Raw genomic sequence first — 24,913 nt, 5'->3', positions numbered from 1 at the left:
TACTTTTTTAGACCAAGCAGAGGGAAAAAAATATGGAATCACTCAATTCTGAGGAAAAAATTATGGAATCATGAAAAACAAAAGAACGCTCCAACACATCACTAGTATTTTGTTGCACCACCTCTGGCTTTTATAACAGCTTTCAGTCTCTGAGGCATGGACTTAATGAGTGACAAACAGTACTCTTCATCAATCTGGCTCCAACTTTCTCTGATTGCTGTTGCCAGATCAGCTTTGCAGGTTGGAGCCTTGTCATGGACCATTTTCTTCAACTTCCACCAAAGATTTTCAATTGGATTAAGATCCAGACTATTTGCAGGCCATGATATTGACCCTATGTGTCTTTTTGCAAGGAATGTTTTCACAGTTTTTGCTCTATGACAAGATGCATTATCATCTTGAAAAATGATTTCATCATCCCCAAACATCCTTTCAATTGATGGGATAAGAAAAGTGTCCAAAATATCAACGTAAACTTGTGCATTTATTGATGATGTAATGACAGCCATCTCCCCAGTGCCTTTACCTTACATGCAGCCCCATATCATCAATGACTGTGGAAATTTACATGTTCTCTTCAGGCAGTCATCTTTATAAATCTCATTGGAACGGCACCAAACAAAAGTTCCAGCATCATCACCTTGCCCAATGCAGATTCGAGATTCATCACTGAATATGACTTTCATCCAGTCATCCACAGTCCACGATTGCTTTTCCTTAGCCCATTGTAACCTTGTTTATTTCTGTTTTGGTGTTAATGATGGCTTTCGTTTAGCTTTTCTGTATGTAAATCCCATTTCCTTTAGGCAGTTTCTTACAGTTCGGTCACAGACGTTGACTCCAGTTTCCTCCCATTCGTTCCTCATTTGTTTTGTTGTGCATTTTTGATTTTTGAGACATATTGCTTTAAGTTTTCTGTCTTGACTCTTTGATGTCTTCCTTGGTCTACCAGTATGTTTGCCTTTAACAACCTTCCCATGTTGTTTGTATTTGGTCCAGAGTTTAGACACAGCTGACTGTGAACAACCAACATCTTTTGCAACATTGCGTGATGATTTACCCTCTTTTAAGAGTTTGATAATCCTCTCCTTTGTTTCAATTGACATTTCTCGTGTTGGAGCCATGATTCATGTCAGTCCACTTGGTGCAACAGCTCTCCAAGGTGTGATCACTCCTTTTTAGATGCAGACTAACGAGCAGATCTGATTTGATGCAGGTGTTAGTTTTGGGGATGAAAATTTACAGGGTGATTCCATATTTTTTTCCTCTGCTTGGTCTAAAAAAGTAACCGTTACTGACTGCCACAATTTTTTTTCTTGATTTCTTATAGTGTTTCTTAAAGCCAGAAAGTTGCCATTTGAAATGACTTTAGTTTTGTGTCATGTCTGTGATCTGCTTTTTTTCTACAAAATTAAACAACTGAATGAACATCCTCCGAGGCCGGTGATTCCATAATTTTTGCCAGGGGTTGTACTCATATCAGTCACCAGGAAAACCCCACAGGCACATACAGCAAAGTATCATTAAAAAGCACACATCCTGTGCACCAGCTGTACCGCAGTCTATGAAATTCACCAAAATAAAAATAAAACTGATGCAGGCCGATTTCAGCATGCAGGCAAAGGATATCTAGTCATTTTCGAATGGTTTATCTATTAAAAAGAGTACAAAATGAAGAAACTCAACTGTAAAGCCTGAAAAAAGTTTCTGTAGGAAGTATTTTAGCCATAAGGTCAAGTGAGAGGGGAAAGTGTTTGCTTTTTAAGTGTTTTGCTGCTTGACTCTCAGACGATTCAAGTTCATCAATAACGTAAGAAACCAGACCTGTTTTTAACCCGACTGGTCTTGAATGAATTGAAGACTGTATTATTCAAGCATTAATCATAACATTATTTTTAAGAGTTAAAGCAGTGATTTGATGTCCTACATGCATACCGCTGCACTGCTTCAAAGCGTGTGCTCGTGCACACATGATAACTCAAAGTAATTCATGAACATTCATAGAACATTCAACAACATAGTTTTGAGTTTGTAGCATCAACAGCAGATGCTACTATTATTGTGAACACCCCCTTTTCTACTTTTTTTTTTTTTTACTAATAGCCCAGTTTCATAGCCTTAAGAGTGTGCATATCATGAATGTTTGGTCTTGTTGGATTTGTGAGAATCTACTGAATCTACTGGTACCTTGTTTCCCATGTAACAATAAGAAATATACTCAAAACCTGGATTAATCTTTTTAGTCACATAGCACTACTATTATTCTGAACACTACTGTATGTATGTATGTGTGTGTGTGTGTGTGTGTGTGTGTGTGTGTGCGCGTGTGTGTGGCTGTTATGGTAGTTTTCCTGACAGGTAGGAAATGAGCGCAGCAATGGCGCAGATGTAAGTTATAACTCCAAACACAATGGAAAGCACTGAGAGCCACAGGGCCTGGCGAGAGGCGGCGTTGGCACCCTGATAGTCCCCCTGAGCCGAAGCCTTGTTGGTCTGTGAATCACAGGAAAGCAGCAGATAAGAGGGAAGGAGAGAAGAGTATTCAGTATCATTTGTTACCATCCTCTGTGACCTCACTTTCCTCTTTCAGTCATTCCAGTCACACGCTAAATTCATATTATGTTCAATCTATGAGTCACACACAGCATTTCAGCCTCATTCATCACTTTCTCCTCCTCCTCTTCCTGCCCCCCCCCCCCCTCTCTCTGTAGTACATGTCTTTCACACTGACTCCTACTTTAGGAGGTGTTCAAAACTATTGGAAATCTATCGCCTTGTGTCTGTCTCCTGCACTGCTGCCTGTATAAATAGCAGACCTCTGGTTATGACAATTACACGTGTTTCCACACGGCTCATGGCAGTCATGACTAATGGTGTAGCTGGAGCTGTTTTGGATCTGCATCATATTTTCACTCCTGCTGCATTATGAACCCAAATAAATCAGCAGAAACCAAAAATTGATGGAACTGATTATGGCATGAAAAATAATTTCTAACATAAACATTTTACATTAGAATCACTTGTATGTAACTTTTGATTGCACCTAAATTAGGAAGTCAGTTCTGCGTTGCTGTGTCCACCACACCAGAGAACCATTTTAGGTCCTGGAGGGCAACCACCCAGACAAACAACAGATCCATTCCAACCTCTCAAAAATAGGATTTTCTTAAAAAGTAGACCTGAAAGTTCAGCTACAATTTGACAGAAAGTACATTTGAGATGAAAGCCTAGATTTGATGTTTTGGTGAAAGAAACTTTTGTATTTCTATATAATTGATGTAAATAAAGTCCAAGACATAATCAGTGACTTGGAAATGTTTATGTTTCTATCCCCTGACTTGTCTAAAGAAAACTGGCAATAAAACTGATTATTATTTACAGGTTTTATCAAGTTTTCGAGATTTGCTTTCAATTTGAGTTTGAGGAAGATAATTTTAGAAATTTTTATTCTTTATTTTTTTGTATTTCTTGTATTTAAAATGGCATAAACAAATAAAAATGTGTGAAATTCCAAGTGTTCCAATACTTTTGGGGGCACAGTATCTTAACCTTATGATGACTGCAAAATGAGTGTGGTATTATTACTGTTTTGTTTAAGAATGTTTAATTTTCACTGTTGCTTCACATCGTATATCATATTGATATGACAATTCAGTAAGGTATATCTTCTATTATACATTCCAAATCTAAGGTGGAACTCTATTAGTGTTTACAAAGGTACACCTAAATATCTTAAAAAAATAAAAAAGAATAGAGCCACTTTGGTGCCTGGTCTTGAGAACCAGGGATGATCGGTTGAAAAGCTTTTTTATCCCATAGGAACTCTCCCTACCCACCCAAGCGGCTCAAGAATATGGACAGCATGTATATAAGTGACATTTACATGACAATTTATATGATAATATTAAGATACGATAATTTGGCCATATTGTACAGCCCAACTGTCAACTAGCTGAAAACTTTGAACATTAATTTACATCTACATCAGTGGCGGCTGGTGAAAAACAGTCTTGGTGGGGCTGCTGTGCCAATAGATTCCCTTGCCTTGTCCAGTACAGACATTCAAGTGAACAGTCGGAAAATTACTACAATTCCACAATAATCATTTCATGTCCTTCTCAAAATCAGCAGTTTTACAGATAAAGTTAACCATTTACAGCTATATTAGGACAAATTTCTGCTTTGGAAAGGAACAGGATCAAATACAACACTCAAGTTCTTGAGCAAAGAACATTTCACCATTTGACACCAATTACACACATAGTACACCAAACTGTACTGCACTGCCATTATCTTCAGACAAACACATCCTGGGGTTCACAATGACACTGACCTTAACAAAATAGAAAATATCAGCAAATTTACACTCTTTCAAAATATGCAAAAATTCCTCAATTGACAAAAGAACATTATGTACATACTACAATGTTCACACCACCTTCAGAGAGAGAAAGTGTTTGTGTGTGTGAGAGAGAGAGAGTGAGTGTGTGTGTGTGTGTGTGTGTGTGTGTGTGTGTGTGTGTGTGTGTGTGTGTGTGTGTGTGTGTGTGTGTGTGTGTGTGTGTGTGTGTGTGTGTTTGTGTGTGTGTGTGTGTGTGAGAGAGAGCGAGAGAAAATTAAGGTAATATTTTGCATGAACATTACTGAGTGGAATGGAGGCAAACTAAAGAAGCTTGAAAAACTTAAATTAATAACTTGACTAACTAATATCACCAAAACCTTTAAATTAAATTGGTTAAAATGAATTAATGGTGTAGAGGACAAAGCAAATTAAGTATACAAAACCACTTCATTAAATGCGTTGCTAAACTTGGGTTTGTCTTACTATAAGTGTCTTGTGTGAACTCAGTGGCTGAGTTAGAATTTCTTTAAAAAACATGCAAATTGCTATTTTAGGGTTTGTTTTGTTTTGTTTTTAAACTGAGCAAATCATTTGTTTTAGAGTGTGGAATACTCCAAAAAAATATTTCACTTCTGTGAACTGATCCTCATAACATGTAAAGTGAAATCAAAATACCAGCATGGCTGCAGCTTTGAACACTGTTACAAACAGCCCCGGCCTCCCCTATTACCGTTATAACTGGTCTGCTGTCCCAATAAAGATCACAGCTTTGACCCCGTAAAACAAACAAAAAAACATCACTCATTCGTTTAAGCTTAAATTTTTATCCTCGTTTCCACGCCAGGAGCAACATTCGGGAATAAATCCGAGCAGCTCGTCAGCTCACCTGAGCTGAAGTGGATCCAGAGGAGTCAGTCCGCAGCTGTCCTCAAACGTGTGGTTAGTGTCTTTCAGGTGGAGATGAACCACCACACGTTCATAACCACACGTTTGAGGACAAGGAAGTTAAAATCTTAGCCAGAGAGGAGAAATGGTTTGAGAGAGGTGTCAAGGAAGCATTCTTTGTAAAACAGTTGAAACCCAGCCTTAACCGGGGAGGGGGTCTCAGACACGCTTTGTCCCCTGTTTACAATGGGGTACTCAGGTCAAAGCAGTTTCAGTCTTTTGTTCTTGGTAATGAGTCATTCACGTCATCAGGAGAGTCGTCAAGGGAGCCACCAGGGGAGGCTTCCGTCCTGTCATTAGGAGAGTGCTAATTAGAGCACAATAGGTGCTAATTAGAGCTATTGTTTAGTCACTAGCCTGTAGCAGTCGGCCTCTCGGTAGGAGGGGTCTGGTTAGGTTAAAAACCCCAGCTTTTGTTGGCTTCTGTTTTATTCTTCTCTACAAGAGTCAAGACAGAAGTCAGACTACCAGAGCAAGAATTTTAGCTGAGGAAGCTTCTGTGATTTGAAGCGAAACGTCCTCACGTCAAGCAACCCAGTCCAGTCGAAGATTCAAGCTTCTCTACTATGGAAACCACCTGGACAACTGAGAGCCTACACAGAAAGATGAGGAATGATACGTTCTCTGCTTCTGTCGGTGAAAATGCACTGTTGAATGAGAGTCAGTTGGAGGAAGTGTTGTTTTAATCATTCATATTACATGTAGGCACATACTATTAAGTAAAACTGACATTGATAATACTTTTTAAATATATATATATTATGACTTTTCCCCTCCACATCTACAACCCCTGGCAAAAATTATGGAATCACCGGCCTCGGAGGATGTTCATTCAGTTGTTTAATTTTGTAGAAAAAAAAGCAGATCACAGACATGACACAAAACTAAAGTCATTTCAAATGGCAACTATCTGGCTTTAAGAAACACTATAAGAAATCAGGAAAAAAAATTGTGGCAGTCAGTAACGGTTACTTTTTTAGACCAAGCAGAGGGAAAAAAATATGGAATCACTCAATTCTGAGGAATAAATTATGGAATCACCCTGTAAATTTTCATCCCCAAAACTAACACCTGCATCAAATCAGATCTGCTCGTTAGTCTGCATCTAAAAAGGAGTGATCACACCTTGGAGAGCTGTTGCACCAAGTGGACTGACATGAATCATGGCTCCAACACGAGAGATGTCAATTGAAACAAAGGAGAGGATTATCAAACTCTTAAAAGAGGGTAAATCATCACGCAATGTTGCAAAAGATGTTGGTTGTTCACAGTCAGCTGTGTCTAAACTCTGGACCAAATACAAACAACATGGGAAGGTTGTTAAAGGCAAACATACTGGTAGACCAAGGAAGACATCAAAGCGTCAAGACAGAAAACTTAAAGCAATATGTCTCAAAAATCGAAAATGCACAACAAAACAAATGAGGAACGAATGGGAGGAAACTGGAGTCAACGTCTGTGATCGAACTGTAAGAAACCGCCTAAAGGAAATGGGATTTACATACAGAAAAGCTAAACGAAAGCCATCATTAACACCTGAACAGAAAAAAACAAGGTTACAATGGGCTAAGGAAAAGCAATCGTGGACTGTGGATAACTGAATGAAAGTTATATTCAGTGATGAATCTCGAATCTGCATTGGGCAAGGTGATGATGCTGGAACTTTTGTTTGGTGCCGTTCCAATGAGATTTATAAAGATGACTGCCTGAAGAGAACATGTAAATTTCCACAGTCATTGATGATATGGGGCTGCATGTCAGGTAAAGGCACTGGGGAGATGGCTGTCATTACATCATCAATAAATGCACAAGTTTACGTTGATATTTTGGACACTTTTCTTATCCCATCAATTGAAAGGATGTTTGGGGATGATGAAATCATTTTTCAAGATGATAATGCATCTTGCCATAGAGCAAAAACTGTGAAAACATTCCTTGCAAAAAGACACATAGGGTCAATGTCATGGCCTGCAAATAGTCCGGATCTTAATCCAATTGAAAATCTTTGGTGGAAGTTGAAGAAAATGGTCCATGACAAGGCTCCAAACTGCAAAGCTGATCTGGCAACAGCAATCAGAGAAAGTTGGAGCCAGATTGATGAAGAGTACTGTTTGTCACTCATTAAGTCCATGCCTCAGAGACTGCAAGCTGTTATAAAAGCCAGAGGTGGTGCAACAAAATACTAGTGATGTGTTGGAGCGTTCTTTTGTTTTTCATGATTCCATAATTTTTTCCTCAGAATTGAGTGAGTCCATATTTTTTCCCTCTGCTTGGTCTAAAAAAGTAACCGTTACTGACTGCCACAATTTTCTTTTCCTGATTTCTTATAGTGTTTCTTAAAGCCAGAAAGTTGCCATTTGAAATCAATCAATCAATCAATCAACTTTTTTCTTATATAGCGCCAAATCACAACCAACAGTTGCCCCAAGGTGTCATGTCTGTGATCTGCTTTTTTTCTACAAAATTAAACTGTTGTGTGGGCCGCCCGAAGAGGAGGTACTGCTGGCCCACCACCAGATGGCGCCTTGCCACACTGGCACTTCTTGGCCCTTAGAGGGCGCACGGCTGGTTGACGTCTCCAGGTGCGCACTGTTAGGCTGTCAGCTGTTTATCATCATCATCATCACCTTCCATAAAAGCCTGGGAGAGACACCATAACTCTGCTGAGTTATCAGCTTACCATACAGGTAAACCAACTCAGCCGTTTTGTGCCGTACGCACATTCATTGTTACTGAAATCTTTGCAGTTGTGACTTATACTTGCAGCTTGTAGCCGAGTTTGTGGAAGTTGGAGGAGTTGGCGTCTCCACTCCTCACTTCTGACTTACTGAGTATAACCATTGACACTGCACGTTCTCCAGGTTTCCTCTGCACTCTGGGAGTATCTGGATTTATTCCTTCAGGAGGTTTTCTGTGAGTTGCTGACTGTTTGCTGGGTGTACACACACCCACCTTAACCCGTTTTTGCTCCTGCCAGCAGTACCGGGTCTGACATCCTCCAGCAGTGGCCACCTGGGGAATCAGGACTTGGCGGCTCTGGTGTGTTGCAGGCCTCCGTTGGCGGTGGAACTTCGGGGTCCCGGCTCTTCTTTGGATAGGCGTCTCCTGCCCACGCGTCACCATATTGTTGTTAACTGGACTCAGTATATTTGGTTTTGTGTTGCACTTTTGCATAATAAATTGTCATTTATTTGTAATCCTATTGACCGTTCATTTACGCCCCCTAGCGAAAGAAAGGTGAAAGGTTTTAGCCATGCTAATGCTCCCCTGAAGCATTTACTCAAAATAAAGTCTGAAGGACCTAAATGACATGGTGAGATGCTGACGAGCTTCGTTCATTCATGTCTGCGACATATTATGTCAAAACAAATTCATCAATATATAAATTATAAAGGCAGCACGGTGGCTTAGTGGTTAGCACTGTTGCCTCACAGGGAGAAGGTTATGGGTTCAATTCCCGTGGCCTTTCTGTGTGGAGTTTGCATGTTCTTCCCGTGTTTGCGTGGGTTTCCTCCGGGTGCTCCGGTTTCCTCCCACATCCAAAGACATGCGGGTTAGGTGGATTGGAATCTTTGAAATTGTCCCCCGCGCCGTCACCCTTATCTGTGTTGAGGACAGCTGGTTCTTCGATGGATGGATGACTGTCGCGCCCCCTTGTGTCTTGACTTTAGAAATGCCATCGCAACGTCCAGTGACATCATCAATGCGACGGAAGCAGATTTCCAAACTAAAATTCTGGCTGATTCATTGTTGGATTGTTTCGTTCACATGGAAAAACGGTTTTGATAATCTCCAAAGACTGAACAGCAGGTAATGAGATTTCAGACAAATTTACAGTCAGTTCCGTATAGAACTGCATGAAAGTACGACCAGATTGATTAATAATTTGGGTTGTAGTTGTGGTAGCTACAGCATGAGCAGGCTAATAGCATGTAGCTTCAGTCACACGAGTGTTTTTATTTTATTTTTTATCATTATTACAGTTGTCACTAGCGAGACATGTTAACGTAACGTTATTTCCAATAGATTAAGAGGCGGTTGATAATATTGTGTAGGTACATGCATGTTATCGCCGTGTTAGCCGAGTGAAGCTAAGTACTTATTTTTAACAGAATCATTTAGAATGTGTTTAAGCTTTTAGTTCAGTGTCATAGAGCAATCATAATAATAATGATTGATGTATTAAATCGTGTTTTTTTTTTTCGCTTTTTAAAATCTGAAACATTGTTTACGATGTTTTCATTCAGGACCACGGACAAAAATTCCTTATTTTCATTGCTTAAGTTATAAAAACAAATGAAAGCAATGTAGTAGAGGATTTTGTTTTTTTTTTCTGATTCGAAAAACGATCCGATCTACATCTTAAAAACCGTATCCTTAGGATGTCTTTACGCCATTAGTTCAGTTTAATAGAGTAATCATAACGGTAATTGATTCATTGTCGTCTTTTTTTCACTTTTTGTCCAACATTGCTCATCAGCAACATTAAATTAATGTAGTTGCTGTGGATTGTTTTATTCACGTTTTTATTAATTTGCATTTATTACATTTTTTCTATGGTTTTTAGGTTGTCTAGCATGTTTTTTTTATTTTTAGGTTGGCTTGTAAATTGGTATTATTTTTATTGTTTATTTCCATGTTGTATGGCCTGGGAGAATTTGGGCAAAATGCATGTACTTGTATTATTGCACATTGTACTTTTAAAATGCACATGATTATGAACTTGAAACAGCAATTTCAGGGTAAACTGTTGATTGTAGACAAGCAGGACTCTGTTTATTATTACCTGCTGAAAGGACACCCAAAGACACTTATCAGTCATTCAGTCTTATGATTTCTGCTAATTCTGTCTACACAGAGGTGTCAAGTAACGAAGTACAAATACTTCGTTACTGTACTTAAGTACACTTTTTAGGTATCTATACTTTACTCCATTACTTATTTTTCTGCCTACTTCTGACTTCTACTCATTACATTTTCACACAAGTATCTGTACTTTCTATTCCTTACATTTTTAAAACAAACAGCCTCGTTACTTTTGGCTTCAGTTTAATGTTTATATATATATTTCACGTCATGTGCGCCTGTAATCAACTTTTCTGCAGCACGGCTTTGCTGTGAACCGTGAACCAATCGAAGCAGTAGTTCGCAGATTGAAGCAATGCTACGACCATTGCTTCGTTTATTCTTTCTTTCGCTTAATTTTCCCCTGCTAAAACCCTAAAGAGCATACTTATGTGAGTATTATTTACCTTTTCTTTGTTAAACTGACCTGTTATGGTCTTCTGAAACAGTTGGATGTATTTTATAACTTAAAAACGGGAGCGATGCTAACGCGTTAGCATGTCTATGACATTTTCAATGTTAAAACTTAGCATTATGCAGTTGCAGCATAATGTGTTCATTTCTTCAGTGATTTCCTCCAGAACTATCTGCCAAACTAGAAAACTGCTACATCCTAGTAAGAGCAGAATACTACTGGAATGAATTTGAATAAGGAAAGTTGTGTTTTTTTTTTTTTTTTTTTTTCCCACTTCACTAAATGGATGCTGCACTCACTGCAGTTTACTGTCTGGAATAGTCCCAGATTGCATTTCAGAGCTTCTAGAATTTAAACATTTTTGTGCAGGTGGTGTTGGGGGGTAATTTTGGGTTTTGGGTCTTGGGCCACATGTAGAACGAATCAGTTTTTAAATTAAGCTTTCAATTCATATAGTGGCATCTACCTTTTTTTTTTTTTAAAGGTTACTTTATACTTTTATACTTTAAGTAGGTTTTGGAGCACATACTTTTTCACTTTTACTTGAGTAAAGAGGTCAAGTTGATACTTCAACTTTTACCAGAGTGTTTTTAAACTGCAGTATCTATACTTCTACTTAAGTAACAAATGTGTGTACTTTTGACACCACTGTGTCTACAACATGCTGCTAAGTGATGACTTACTCACGTTTGTGTTGGTTAACAGATTCCATCATGGACCGGCTGCTGAGGCTTGGAGGTGGCATGCCAGGGCTTGGCCAGGTAACATTACGTTTATATGGAGAGTTGTTGGCGGTAGACATTATTTGTTTCTGTTCAGTGGCTGCCCTAACTTTTACTGACTCCTCCCATTGGTTGGGTAGAAAAACTCCACCCCTTTTTGAATGAACAGCATAAATACAGCATGGATGCATGATTCAGTTAAGTGGAACATAGGTACATAATATGCGCAGTAAACCTTATTAAATGAACATTTGTTTGATTTTAGCCAAATTTTATTTTGTCTGTTTGTGTTAAAGGTCACACTGCTACTCTGCATCCATGTTGCCTTAACCCTCCTGTTTGTTGTGTCATAGTGTGCTATGCTTGGAGTTTGTAGTGGTGATTCAGTGATAACTAGAAGGCACTCAGAGAACCCAAATCTCTGTCAAGGCCGCATTGCTTAAAGTATCTTCCGGATCTTGGATTCAAAATATTTTCAAGATCAAATTCAGTGTAAAATCTCTCATTTTCTAAGACACTGTCCATGTGCTCATCAAATTTCTTTGAAATCCTTTCATTACTGCTTAAGTTATCCTGCTGACAGGCAAACAAACAAGAGGAAAAAGTGAGGAGACAGAGTGCGGTGGTCTTCACTAATGGGTCATTCCATATGAAATCATCCAAAATAAGGGGAAGTCCCAGTTTTATGGTTTTAGAATTGCCTGGTTTTGATATATTTTGTAGCTCATGTTAAGAGAAGAAGAATGGTCTTGTTGGCAGCTCAATATCTTGTTTCGTTTAGATTCTATGGGGGTTTGAAAAAGGGGGCGTGTCCGTGTTAACCCTCTGTGTTCCATTTGAGACCATGTTTACTTGGCCATAAATCAAAAACTAGAAAATATATTAACTTGATATTTTCAGAATTTGTTTATTCTGTCTTAAAGTTTATGTAAAATGTACAGTTGAAGAAATAAACCCCCTGGGGGCCATGCAATTAATTACCAATAATGGAATTTGGATGTATGAAAGGTCTTCATTGGAACTTCAAATTAAACCTGGTACCAACATCTAACAAAGAGGCCTGATGGGAAAACAAGTGCCCTCTTAACTTAAGTTCATGCAAAGGTGGTTATTAATCATATGAATGGAATTTTTCCTTAATGTTGACTTCAGACTCACCTTGCATAGGTTTGCTTGTGACAGGGATCATCCTTGTTTTTAAGAATGATCCCAAGCTAACTTAAGTTAGTCCATGCATCAGCATAGCTTATGTACAGCTAGCTTCACATTAGTTACTGTGCTTTGTTTATTCAGCGATACAGACATTGTTTATAATGTAGCAAAGTATGTGTATACATGCTGGATGGACTTCAGAATGGCTATCGTATAGACTGTCATATATTTCCTGTACATTTATGTACATTTTGATTAAGCTGAAAACTGAAGATTACCAATAAAGAGGGCACTTGTTTTCCCATCAGGCCTCTTTGTTAGATGTTGGTACCAGGTTTAATTTGAAGTTCCAGTGAAGACCTTTCATTTGAGACCAACAAAACAAAAATCAAAAAATGCCCACATGCCCAAAAGGGGGCGCCAAAGGAACTTTTTTTTTTTTTTTTTTTTTTTTTTTTTTTTTTTTTTTGCAAAATCTAAGGACATTGTGGTGGTGTTCTTTTCATCCCAAGGAAGCCTAACATTAGTACTACCAACATGCCAAACAGCATTTTTTACATGACAAGGCAAATAAGTTTAAAAGCACATCATTCATTCATTCAAAAAAGTCAGCACACTTTCGGTACATTTTTTTCCAATTCCATTTTTTGGTAATTAATGGCGTGGCCCCCAGGGGCTTAATTTCTTCAGCTGTACATTTTACATAAACCTTAAGACAGAATAAACAAATTCTGAAAATATCAAGTTAATATCTTTTCTAGTTTTTGATTCATGGCCAAGTAAACATGGTCAGAAACGGAACAGTGTTAACACGGACACGCCCCCTTTTTAAAACCTCCATAGAATCTAAACAAAACAAGATATTGACCTGCCGCCAAGACCATTCTTATTCTCTTAACATGAGCTACAAAATATATCAAAACCAGGCAATTCTAAAACCATAAAACTGGGACCTTTGGTGATTTCATATGGAATGACCCTAATCAGAAAAACAAAACGTTATTTTCTGATTTTTCACAGCGGTTAAGCTGTAAAACACAAACACGGAAACACTGCAGCAAGTTTCCTGATGCATTCAGTGTTGCTCGTAAATTGTGCTTATTAATTATAGTTTGGTTCTCACTCTGACTCCTTGGTACTTTTCAAATCAGAGTATTTATAATGATCATAATGAATTTATTTCCAATACATTCTTTCACAGCTCAGCAATATTTGCATCTGTGTACTCTCATTCACTGATTCTAAATTCATTTATGTGCACCCCATTGTGATGCATATGCACACTTGCTGTGCTGCACTAAACCACTTTGTATTTGTGCCAAAATAATTATGATGAAACAGGAAAGCACATTGTGATAATGGTGAAACGTTTAAAAAAAAAAGTAAAAACTGTTTAGATATAGCCTGAATTTAACGCTTGATGCTTCTTGTTCTGTGGTGTGTTGCGGTTAACCTGGTCCCAAAATTCTGTTTCATCTCACAGCACAGCTTAGGAGCTGCAGCTGCACTGCGTGCTGTCTGTCTGTCTGTGATTGGCTGTAACTAAGCCATATGGCAAATGTACTTGAATAAAAATGGCATTACTGGCTCACTGGAGTAAAGGCAGAAATATATGGTGCTACTTAACGGTGGCCAGCAGCTGCATTCCTACCCCTACAGTTATCATTCATAAAATAGATTTGTTTTTTTTTTGTAACTTGTGAATCAGTTCCCACCACTCATATAAACTGTATTTGCAAAAGGCTGAATTGATTAATCCATGCTGGTTTTGTTTTGACTGCTCAGGGCCCCCCAACAGATGCACCAGCAGTGGACACAGCAGAGCAAGTGTACATTTCGTCCCTGGCACTGCTGAAGGTAATCATGCTTCAAGGGAACAGAATGTTTTTCAGACGGCTCCTTCATGTAGCGTGCTTGCTGTGGTTGTAGATGTTGAAGCACGGCCGTGCTGGTGTACCAATGGAGGTCATGGGGTTGATGCTGGGAGAATTTGTTGATGACTACACAGTACGAGTGATTGACGTATTTGCCATGCCACAGTCAGGAACGGTATGTATTCCTCTGAATTTCCATATTGATGTCAGTGGCTGTGCATAAAAGTGAAAATTGCATTTGTCTTTTTATTAAATGATGATATTCCATCTTGCAGGGTGTGAGCGTTGAGGCCGTGGACCCTGTGTTCCAGGCAAAGATGTTGGACATGCTAAAGCAGACTGGCAGGTAAATTTGAGAAGCCTTGTTATGCTTTCTCTTGTGGCTGTTGTATTTGGAATGTACACTGCAAGATGTTGTGAAAATGCTTTTTTTTTTTTTTTTTTTTTTTTCTGTTCTGCTGGAAATTTGTTATGAACAATGGGTGGCAGTAGACAGAATAATTGGTGAAAGTGTACGTGATTGCTAATAGATAGGAAACCAGAGTTCTCCCCAGAAATTTTTAGTATAGCGGTGCTGTTTGGAACTATCACCGCGCGCAACGCTTCCTGTCCTATCCAACCTTGTGTCCTGAAGCCCAAAGACAGAAATGAAAAAGTCATCATAGACTACTAGAACAAATTTCTTAACACACTTTCATTGTAAAGATAACTATAAAAGTGTGAAATTTCCCCTTTTTTCTGTTTTTCATACAATATGATCAAAGGACATAATAAGTGCCCGTAGTCTAAGAATCACCCATGTAACAAATGTGCAATATACTTGTTTGAAAGAAAAAAAAAAAAATAAAGTTCACTGGAAAGGCTGCATCTGACGCATGGTGGGACTGCTTGACCTACTGCTAGGAAACTTTCAGCAAAGGTGTCCAGTGGCATGTGTGCCCTGCGCGCACACTTAGTGGCTCATGCCACCATTATGAACACAGAGACACACAGCTGAGTGATCATTCCAGCCCCACGTGCACATGCGCATGAGTGACACAGCGCTCCCTCCCACTCTGGTCCCGTTTTTGCCACCCAGATGTTTGGACATTGGGCAGTGTTCAGCGCCTTTTATGGCTGTCTGACGGCAGTCTGTGTCATCTACCTGTTGTCTACATACGCTTCGGTTGCCATGGTGCAGGTGCGGACGAGGTACACTTGCTGTGTTCAATCAATCAATTTCAATCAATTTTATTTATATAGCGCCAAATCACAACAAACAGTTGCCCCAAGGCGCTTTATATTGTAAGGCAAGGCCATACAATAATTACGTAAAACCCCAACGGTCAAAACGACCCCCTGTGAGCAAGCACTTGGCTACAGTGGGAAGGGAAAAACTCCCTTTTAACAGGAAGAAACCTCCAGCAGAACCAGGCTCAGGGAGGGGCAGTCTTCTGCTGGGACTGGTTGGGGCTGAGGGAGAGAACCAGGAAAAAGACATGCTGTGGAGGGGAGCAGAGATCAATCACTAATGATTAAATGCAGAGTGGTGCATACAGAGCAAAAAGAGAAAGAAACACTCAGTGCATCATGGGAACCCCCCAGCAGTCTAAGTCTATAGCAGCATAACTAAGGGATGGTTCAAGTAGAGAGGGTGTCTGTCTCCCTGATCCGAATTGGGAGCTGGTTCCACAGGAGAGGAGCCTGAAAGCTGAAGGCTCTGCCTCCCATTCTACTCTTACAAACCCTAGGAACTACAAGTAAGCCTGCAGTCTGAGAGCGAAGCGCTCTATTGGGGTGATATGGTACTACAAGGTCCCTAAGATAAGATGGGACCTGATTATTCAAAACCTTATAAGTAAGAAGAAGAATTTTAAATTCTATTCTAGAATTATCAGGAAGCCAATGAAGAGAGGCCAATATGGGTGAGATATGCTCTCTCCTTCTAGTCCCCGTTAGTACTCTAGCTGCAGCATTTTGAATTAAGTGAAGGCTTTTCAGGGAACTTTTAGGACAACCTGATAATAATGAATTACAATAGTCCAGCCTAGAGGAAATAAGTGCATGAATTAGTTTTTTAGCATCACTCAGAGACAAGACCTTTCTAATTTTAGAGATATTGCGTAAATGCAAAAAGCAGTCCTACATATTTGTTTAATATGCGCTTTGAATGACATATCCTGATCAAAAATGACTCCAAAATTTCTCACAGTATTACTAGAGGTCAGGGTAATGCCATCCAGAGTAAGGATCTGGTTAGACACCATGTTTCTAAGATTTGTGGGGCCAAGTACAATAACTTCAGTTTTATCTGAGTTTAAAAGCAGGAAATTAGAGGTCATCCATGTCTTTATGTCTGTAAGACAATCCTGCAGTTTAGCTAATTGGTGTGTGTCCTCTGGCTTCGTGGATAGATAAAGCTGGGTATCATCTGCGTAACAATGAAAATTTAAGCAATACCATCTAATAATACTGCCTAAGGGAAGCATGTATAAAGTGAATAAAATTGGTCCTAGCACAGAACCTTGTGGAACTCCATAATTAACCTTAGTCTGTGAAGAAGATTCCCCATTTACATGAACAAATTGTAATCTATTAGATAAATATGATTCAAACCACCGCAGCGCAGTGCCTTTAATACCTATGGCATGCTCTAATCTCTGTAATAAAATTTTATGGTCAACAGTATCAAAAGCAGCACTGAGGTCTAACAGAACAAGCACAGAGATGAGTCCACTGTCTGAGGCCATAAGAAGATCATTTGTAACCTTCACTAATGCTGTTTCTGTACTATGATGAATTCTAAAACCTGACTGAAACTCTTCAAATAGACCATTCCTCTGCAGATGATCAGTTAGCTGTTTTACAACTACCCTTTCAAGAATTTTTGAGATAAAAGGAAGGTTGGAGATTGGCCTATAATTAGCTAAGATAGCTGGGTCAAGTGATGGCTTTTTAAGTAATGGTTTAATTACTGCCACCTTAAAAGCCTGTGGTACATAGCCAACTAATAGAGATTTATCATATTTAAGATCGAAGCATTAAATAATGGTAGGGCTTCCTTGAGCAGCCTGGTAGGAATGGGGTGTAATAGACATGTTGATGGTTTGGATGAAGTAACTAATGAAAATAACTCAGACAGAACAATCTGAGAGAGAGTCTAACCACATACCGGCATCACTGAAAGCAGCCAAAGATAACGATACGTCTTTGGAATGGTTATGAGTAATTTTTTCTCTAATGGTTAAAATTTTTTCTGTTAGTAGTGTGGTCACTAGATGTAGAATCTCTTCCCCTTGACTGCGTCCGATTATGGTAATATTTGCCGTTTCAGCCTGGATCCTGCACATTCTTGCTATGTGTGACACGGGCTTTACAAGTGCAGTATCACATTCTGCCCTGATGTGTTATAGAGACTCTCATATTCCTCACACCAAGTCACGATTTGTTTTATATATTTACAGTAAATTATTTTAGAATGATATTCTTAGTCAGCGCTTGTCAACAATCTGCAGGAAGTTATTAAATTACTTCTTAAATTAGGTTTTATGCTAGTGGATTATTGGATTCAGTGGGTCTGCAGAATGTCTCTGAGTAAAGGCCTGGTCACACCTTGACGATTTAGCCTGCGTATGTTGGCTGTATTAAAAACTCTTGCACACACTGGCGTACATCTAATAAATTAATGCAGCCATCACACCTTGACAATTATCCAGCAACTGCCGGCAGCCCGTTTGCATCCACTGGTTTGGATCGGTACTGCACCGTGTGGTGCGAATCAGAAACAGAATAATAAAATATTATTATTATTTTTTTTTTTTTTTTTTTTTTAATCTTGGTGAACCATTTTAATTGTGTGCAGAACGCTGATGAGTGGATTGTCTGTGGAAAACGCTGCCTTGAATGAATGGAGGGTTGTGTCTCTTTTAACTTTTAAATTGCTGAGCGGCTGCTTCCTGATCAGCGGAGCTGAAAGCGCCGAGCGGCGGCGTTCAGGTCCTCTGATCAGGTCAACACAGGCCTGAATAATGAAACACTGATGAATTAAACTTTTAAAGTCCCAGTCGACCGCGATCAGGTGTGATCTGAAGGAAGTGCTGTGTGACCTGTCGATGTGGTGATCACCGACAGCCACAGCACTTTAAATGTTTAAACAGCGCATTAATCAGGCGTGATCACCCTGATCGATCGATTTAGGTCGTCTGATGACCACACCACAGCGACGGGTTTAAAAGTTTAATCATCACAGCACTTCTGTGTGATCAGAGCGCACGGCACAGGCATGAGAAATGCACCTGCAGCAGAAAAAAACACTGAGGGACAGGCTTTAAAATGCTGCGTTTCCAGCCTCGAATTAAGGGATTTTCCAAGGTCATTTTCAAAAATCAGGAGCTTTATGTGGATTCATGTCTGTCTGTGATGGTGAATTGGACTGAAATGAACAGGTCAGACTTTATATTTTTCCATGTGTGAATGAAACAGTTGTTCTGCATACAGACTGCAGCTTTCAGCCAATCAGTGGCCAGCATTAATGGACGGATGAGTATATTACAAGAAATGTCTGCCAACAATCACAGAACTTACCTACAACTGATGTCCAGCATGTGCGGGACGTGTGAGTCACACGCTGGTACTCTTTGAAAATTTTCAGCATGCCCAAATTTTTTGAGGAGCTCTGCTTATTAGGATGTACATCCACAAGTGTCAACTTGCTCTTAACTTATAAAAAACTTACCCTTAACTTATTGGACTTGTGCCAGCGTTTTTTTTTATTTTATTTTATACGGTCAGGATACGCTGGCTATATTGTCATGGCATGACAGGGCCTTAACTGCATAAAACCTACTGTACGTGCAACTCTGGAATTTTGGGTTCTCACCAACGCAGGTTTCTCAGAACACATTGGGTATCTAGTGATGTTAATCCCAACATCTTGTCTAACCATTCTGTCTGTCCTTCACCCATGGTGCTCTTCAGGCCTGAGATGGTGGTGGGCTGGTACCATAGTCACCCTGGTTTTGGCTGTTGGCTATCTGGGGTGGACATCAACACTCAGCAGAGTTTTGAGGCCCTGTCAGAGCGAGCTGTTGCAGTGGTAGTCGATCCCATTCAGAGTGTCAAAGGAAAGGTGAGGATCATGTGACTGCTGCTGTTATTTGGTTTTAGTTATATGTGCACAGTGTACTTCCTATAGATAAGAATTAATTTAGTATCATATTTCTATTATGAAGAGCTTTCAGAATAATTTTCAGTGTCCATGTTTTATTGATTTTGTGACACCTGTCTTCTACAGGTTGTTATCGATGCATTCAGGTTGATCAACGCCAACATGATGGTGTTGGGTCATGAACCAAGACAAACCACATCCAACCTGGGTCATCTGAACAAGCCGTCTATCCAGGTAATGTAGTTTGGTGATGGTTGTTTGGTTTGTATGATGTCCTCATCTCTGAGCCAGATATTTTTGAGTTTTTCTTACAAGGCAAGTTAGAATTTATATATGTTTCTGGGGAAGTAGTGGCCTAAAAGTAAGAGAAGCAGGGCGTTAAAGATTCAAGGTACAAAAGGATCCTCCAAAGAGACACGGTGACCTCAGGTCACTGGTTAGCTCGTTATTTTACATACATTATATTTTTATATTTTCTCCATGATATGAAATGATCTTCTTTACTTTGACTTTGGAAAAAAGATCCAAACAGAATCAGAAAACATTAAATGTGACAGACTATTACATAATAAAATGCAGGATTTTACCCATTAAAATGGATATTTCTCAGCTAATTACTTCTCAAGACGTTGTATGTGTGATTGTTTGAGGTGTTGAATTCTGAGATGATGGTGTTTTCAGGCTTTGATTCACGGGCTGAACAGACACTACTACTCCATCACCATCAATTACAGGAAAAACGAGTTGGAGCAAAAGGTTTGAGTCTTTCTCACCATAAAGGTTTTTTTTTTTGTTAGTTGACACTGTTGAAGAGCGACGTGAAACATGAGTTATACTCTTTTTAGATGCTGTTGAACCTGCATAAGAAGAGCTGGATGGAGGGTTTGACCCTGCAGGACTACAGTGAGCACTGCAAGCTCAACGAGACCATTGTCAAAGAGATGCTGGAGCTCGCCAAGAACTACAACAAAGTAAAGCTGCTGAAGGATTCCATAACTTCTCATAGTCTTACTCCCTCCCTTAGCAGGAATTACTAAGATAGAAGACTGAAAAAAACCCCAATGTGCTTTTTATGAAGGATTCTGATGTTCACTGTTAAGAGGCCGTTTTATTTATTTATTTAAGTTTCAGGTGGTGGGTTTTTGGTGGAAGGTCAATGGGTATATATTAAAATCCCGAACATCATGATCCTGAAATCAAATAGTCATTCTTAAAAAGTTAGGTTTTGAAGTTGAGATATCCCAGTGCTTTGGTGACCAATGATGGCCCAGCTTCATTTTGATTGATGTCGATCTGTGAAGAAAGGAATTCCAGAAAGTTTCAGTATTTTGGTGGATAGTTTAGGGTTACCTAGGTATACCCTTTGTGGTTTTTGCCCTCAACATCCAAAACTACAACCCCAATTCCAATGAAGTTTGGACGTTGTGTGAAATGTAAATAAAAAAACAGAATACAATGATTTGCAAATCCTGTTCAACCTATATTCAGTTGAATACACCACAAACTGTGGAAAGAAAAAAAAAAAATAGTCCAACAGTTTAAGAACAATATTTCTCAATGTTCAATTGCAAGGAATTTAGGGATTCCATCATCTACAGTCCATAATATAATCAGAAGATTCAGAGAATCTGGAGAACTTTCTACATGTAAGCGGCAAGACCGAAAACCAACATTGAATGCCCGTGACTTTCGATCCCTCAGGTGGCACTGCATTAAAAACCGACATCACTGTGTAAAGGATCTTACCGCGTGGGCTCAGGAACACTTCACAAAACCATTGTCAGTTAACACAGTTCATCACTACATCTACAAGTGCAAGTTAAAACTCTACCATGCAAAGCGAAACCCATACATCAACAACATCCAGAAACACCACTACCTTCTCTAGGCCTGAGCTCATTTGAAATGGACAGACGCTAAGTGGAAAAGTGTGCTGTGGTCTGAGTCCACATTTCAGATTGTTTTTGGAAATCATGAACGTCGTGTCCTCCGGACAAAAGAGGAAAAAGACCATCCAGATTGTTACCAGTGCAAAGTTCAAAAGCCAGCATCTGTGATGGTATGGGGTTGTGTTCGTGCCCATGGCATGGGCAACTTACACATCTGTGATGGACCATCAATGCTGAAAGGTACATCCAGGTTTTGGAGCAACACATGCTGCCATCCAAGCTTCTTTTTCAGGGATGTCCCTGCTTATTTCAGCAAGACAATGCCAAGCCACATTCTGCACATGTTACAACAGTGTGGCTTCGTAGTAAGAGTGCAGGTACTAGACTGGCCTGCCTGCAGTTCAGACCTGTTGCCCATTGAAAATGTGTGGCGCATTATGAAGCGCAAAATATGACATCGGAGACCCCGGACTGTTGAACAACTGAAGTCGTACATCAAGCGAGAATGGGAAAGAATTCCACCTACAAAGCTTCAACAATTAGTGTCCTCAGTTCCCAAACACTTATTGATTGTTGTCAGAAGGAAAGGTGATGTAACACAGTGGTAAACATCCTTTTCAAAATGAGCAAATATTTGTACAATAACAAAGTTTATCAGTTTGAACATTAAATATCTTGTCTTTGTGGTGTATTCAATTGAATATAGGTTGAAGAGGATTTGCAAATCATTGTGGTGTTTTATTTACATTTTATACATTGTCCCAACTTCATTGGAATTGGGGTTGTAGGTTACCCCATGATATGATTCCATTAGCAATCCCAATACTGTGGCACTTTAAATGAATGTGGGATAATGAAAGTGCAAGAATGTAGATAGCGCTCAAGTTGGACATAACATTCGTATGTCTGTGTGCCCTCATCAGTTGATGAAATAAAATCAAGCAGCCCTGTATGTCTACTAACGGTCAGATGACCATTTTAGTGGGGTTCAGCTGTTTTTGCGTTTCATAAGTTTTTCCTTTTGCTTGTCACTTAGTAGTGGAAATGCTGACCGGTGGTCAGGAAGACTAAATGTTTGGCTCCAGACTCTCACCACAGTTTCCATGAGCAGAGCTTGAGTGACAGATAATTACAGATTATTTTCTTGAAATTTGCATTGGTGAACAAGACAGTATGACATCCATTGTTGAAATGCGTAACTAAACAAAGGGATGAGTACACGATATTACACATTTGTGGAGTGATCAGAAAAGGGTTCATACAGCTGAACCTCACTTCAGTAAACAAAAAAGGCGCCGTGTTTCTAATCATATATGTTGTAGTGTATAGAAAATTAACATTCTCAGTTCCATATCCTGCATAAACTAGCTGGGAATGTCGAGGGTGCAGGTGAGAAATGCCTCAGGATCACTTCAGGCAAAAGTGGGGGTTTGCAGCACCCCCTGTTTAGAGTCAACCAAAATGTGTCAGTTTTCTGGAACTCATTTCATCAGGGGCTTTTTCTGTATACCCCTGGGCCTTCACCAAAATTTTTTTTTCAGGCAAATCCAAAATAGTCATATATCACCTTCTAATAGAAATACATCTGAATCTTCAAAACAAAAACCTCCACCAACACTAATTTCGAATTCCACAAAATTTTACCTTGGAAAAAAATTTCAAGGTCAAAGTCCTGTTTAGAAGTGGTTTTTCATAAGCTATTAGATGTGATCAAATGTCAGTAGCATGTATTTAGTTCATGTGCTTGAGTTGAAGTTTTTTTTGTGGTGGTGTCATGGTTTTTTTTTGTTTTGTTTTTTTTTTGGTTTCTGAATTGTTTCTCAGATAATTTTCATAGAACATTGGTTATCTTTGTTGTGGACAGTTTCTCATTACTTTTTTTTGTCACTTGGTTTCCGACTGATAACTGGAAAATAGACAAACAGGCATAAAATTGGAACCTCCATTCAATTTTGGTGGTGTAGCCAAATCCATAACAGGAAAAAATGAGTGACTGGGGCACTTTTGATTAAGATATAATGCAAAATTTACATTAAATGGGGTTTTCAGTGTTAAATTGCCACAAAATGTGTAATTTGGATCAGATCCCGATCAAACTTAGTCAGTTGATAAAGGATACATCCCCATAATGCTCTAATATGAAAGAAGTTTGATTTTTTTTTTTTTGACAGAGTTGTGAATTTTTAATATTTGTTCATTGTTAAAGATAGGGAGTTGTACAAGTGTACAGTGTTTTACAAAATGTATCCACACGCACACATTGTTTGATAATGTGAGAGATGCTCATACTGAGACACTGTCACGTTGCTACTTCAGGCTGTAGAAGAAGAGGACAAGATGACCCCGGAGCAGCTGGCAATCAAGAATGTTGGAAAACAGGTAACAAAATGATTTTGTTGTATTCTTGATTTGAAATTACAAAGTGCTGCTGCAGTTTCTGCAGGACAGACAGTTTCTTGAGTGCCAGTGAGGTGTTAGTTTTCTAGTTGTTACAGTTAATTTGACACTATTTTTAAATCCACTTTCTGATCCTTTGCTGCTCTTACAGGATCCCAAGAGGCACTTGGAGGAGCACGTGGATGTTTTAATGACATCTAACATTGTGCAGTGTCTCGCTGCCATGTTGGATACTGTAGTTTTCCAGTAATGTGCCTGTTATGTACAAGTGTTAATATTTCACACTTTTTTTTTTTTATAAACAATAAATTTAGTATGAAACCATCTGTGTCTGGTTAAAGAATGATTTAATTTGTGCTGCCTTGCTTTATTCTTTAAGGAATTTGGAGGAATTTTGAGTGTTAATATTCTTTGGGTTTTCATACAAATAAATGACGGCGGTGTGTTACACAGTTGTATCCAATGCTTTTGTTTCTTTACCCACATCCTTAAATCATGCGTGGAAATCTCCATTATCTTGATAAAGTAACTGATTGACTGCACCTTAATACAGTATAGCATGGGCCAATTCCACCTGGGCAGGAGTATGCGCTGGGGTATTGTATGTGGTTCCATTTATCAGTGTTTTGGGAAGAATATAACTCAGGATTTTGATCTGACTGAACATGGTGGAAAAATTTCATTTAGAGGAAAAATCGATTAAATTCAATATATTTATTTGCACACAATACAAAATCGTGGCACAAGATAAATAAATACAACAGAAACAGTTAAAAATGACACTAAAAAGACAAAATTACATATCAAAAACAGTAAATGACAGTTAATCAGTGCATAGTGTAGCATTCCACAAACTTGATTTTAATCCACGTCTATATCCGTGGCTCCTTCTTTGACTTGAATTAGTTCATTAACTATATGAGCAATGGGATTATACTTTTTGTGAGAGCCATTGCTTCTCCCTAAAATTAAAATCAGACTAATTTCTCCCAGTTCGTTATGTAATTTACTGCCCCTTACAAAGAACCACATTGATATATTCCTCATTTTGAATTTATTGAAGGTCACGTGAAAACCAGGCCTGGGACCATCACAAAACAGTGTCCATCTTCTGAAGGCCCCATATGTAACACTTTTATACTAGGTGGGTGTTACAGTGGGTGTGGCTTAGTCTCACATTTCTAAT

General features: G+C 39.0%; 1 protein-coding gene across 3 annotated transcripts; it reads left to right on the top strand.

Moving 5' to 3' along the window:
* The first annotated feature begins 8,988 nt into the window (after nt 1-8,988).
* Nucleotides 8,989-24,051, top strand: psmd14 (proteasome 26S subunit, non-ATPase 14). 3 transcript variants are annotated; one of them, XM_034195204.1, is made up of 11 exons: nt 8,989-9,089; nt 11,248-11,308; nt 14,207-14,278; nt 14,351-14,470; nt 14,571-14,641; nt 19,252-19,402; nt 19,568-19,675; nt 20,123-20,197; nt 20,287-20,412; nt 23,647-23,709; nt 23,879-24,051. In XM_034195204.1, the coding sequence occupies exons 2-11, from the start codon at nt 11,261-11,263 to the stop codon at nt 23,975-23,977; spliced, it is 933 nt and encodes a 310-aa protein (XP_034051095.1). In that variant the 5' UTR covers nt 8,989-9,089; nt 11,248-11,260; the 3' UTR covers nt 23,978-24,051. The 3 variants fall into 3 exon arrangements, with proteins under 3 accessions (XP_034051095.1, XP_034051103.1, XP_034051108.1); XM_034195212.1 differs by having other exon boundaries at nt 9,006-9,097; nt 11,253-11,308; XM_034195217.1 differs by having other exon boundaries at nt 9,008-9,094; nt 11,253-11,308.
* The last annotated feature ends 862 nt before the right edge of the window (nt 24,052-24,913 follow it).

Source organism: Thalassophryne amazonica, chromosome 2 (assembly GCF_902500255.1).
Source record: "Thalassophryne amazonica chromosome 2, fThaAma1.1, whole genome shotgun sequence".
Taxonomy (NCBI): Eukaryota; Metazoa; Chordata; class Actinopteri; order Batrachoidiformes; family Batrachoididae; genus Thalassophryne; species Thalassophryne amazonica.
This window is presented reverse-complemented; position numbering and strand designations above follow the sequence as displayed.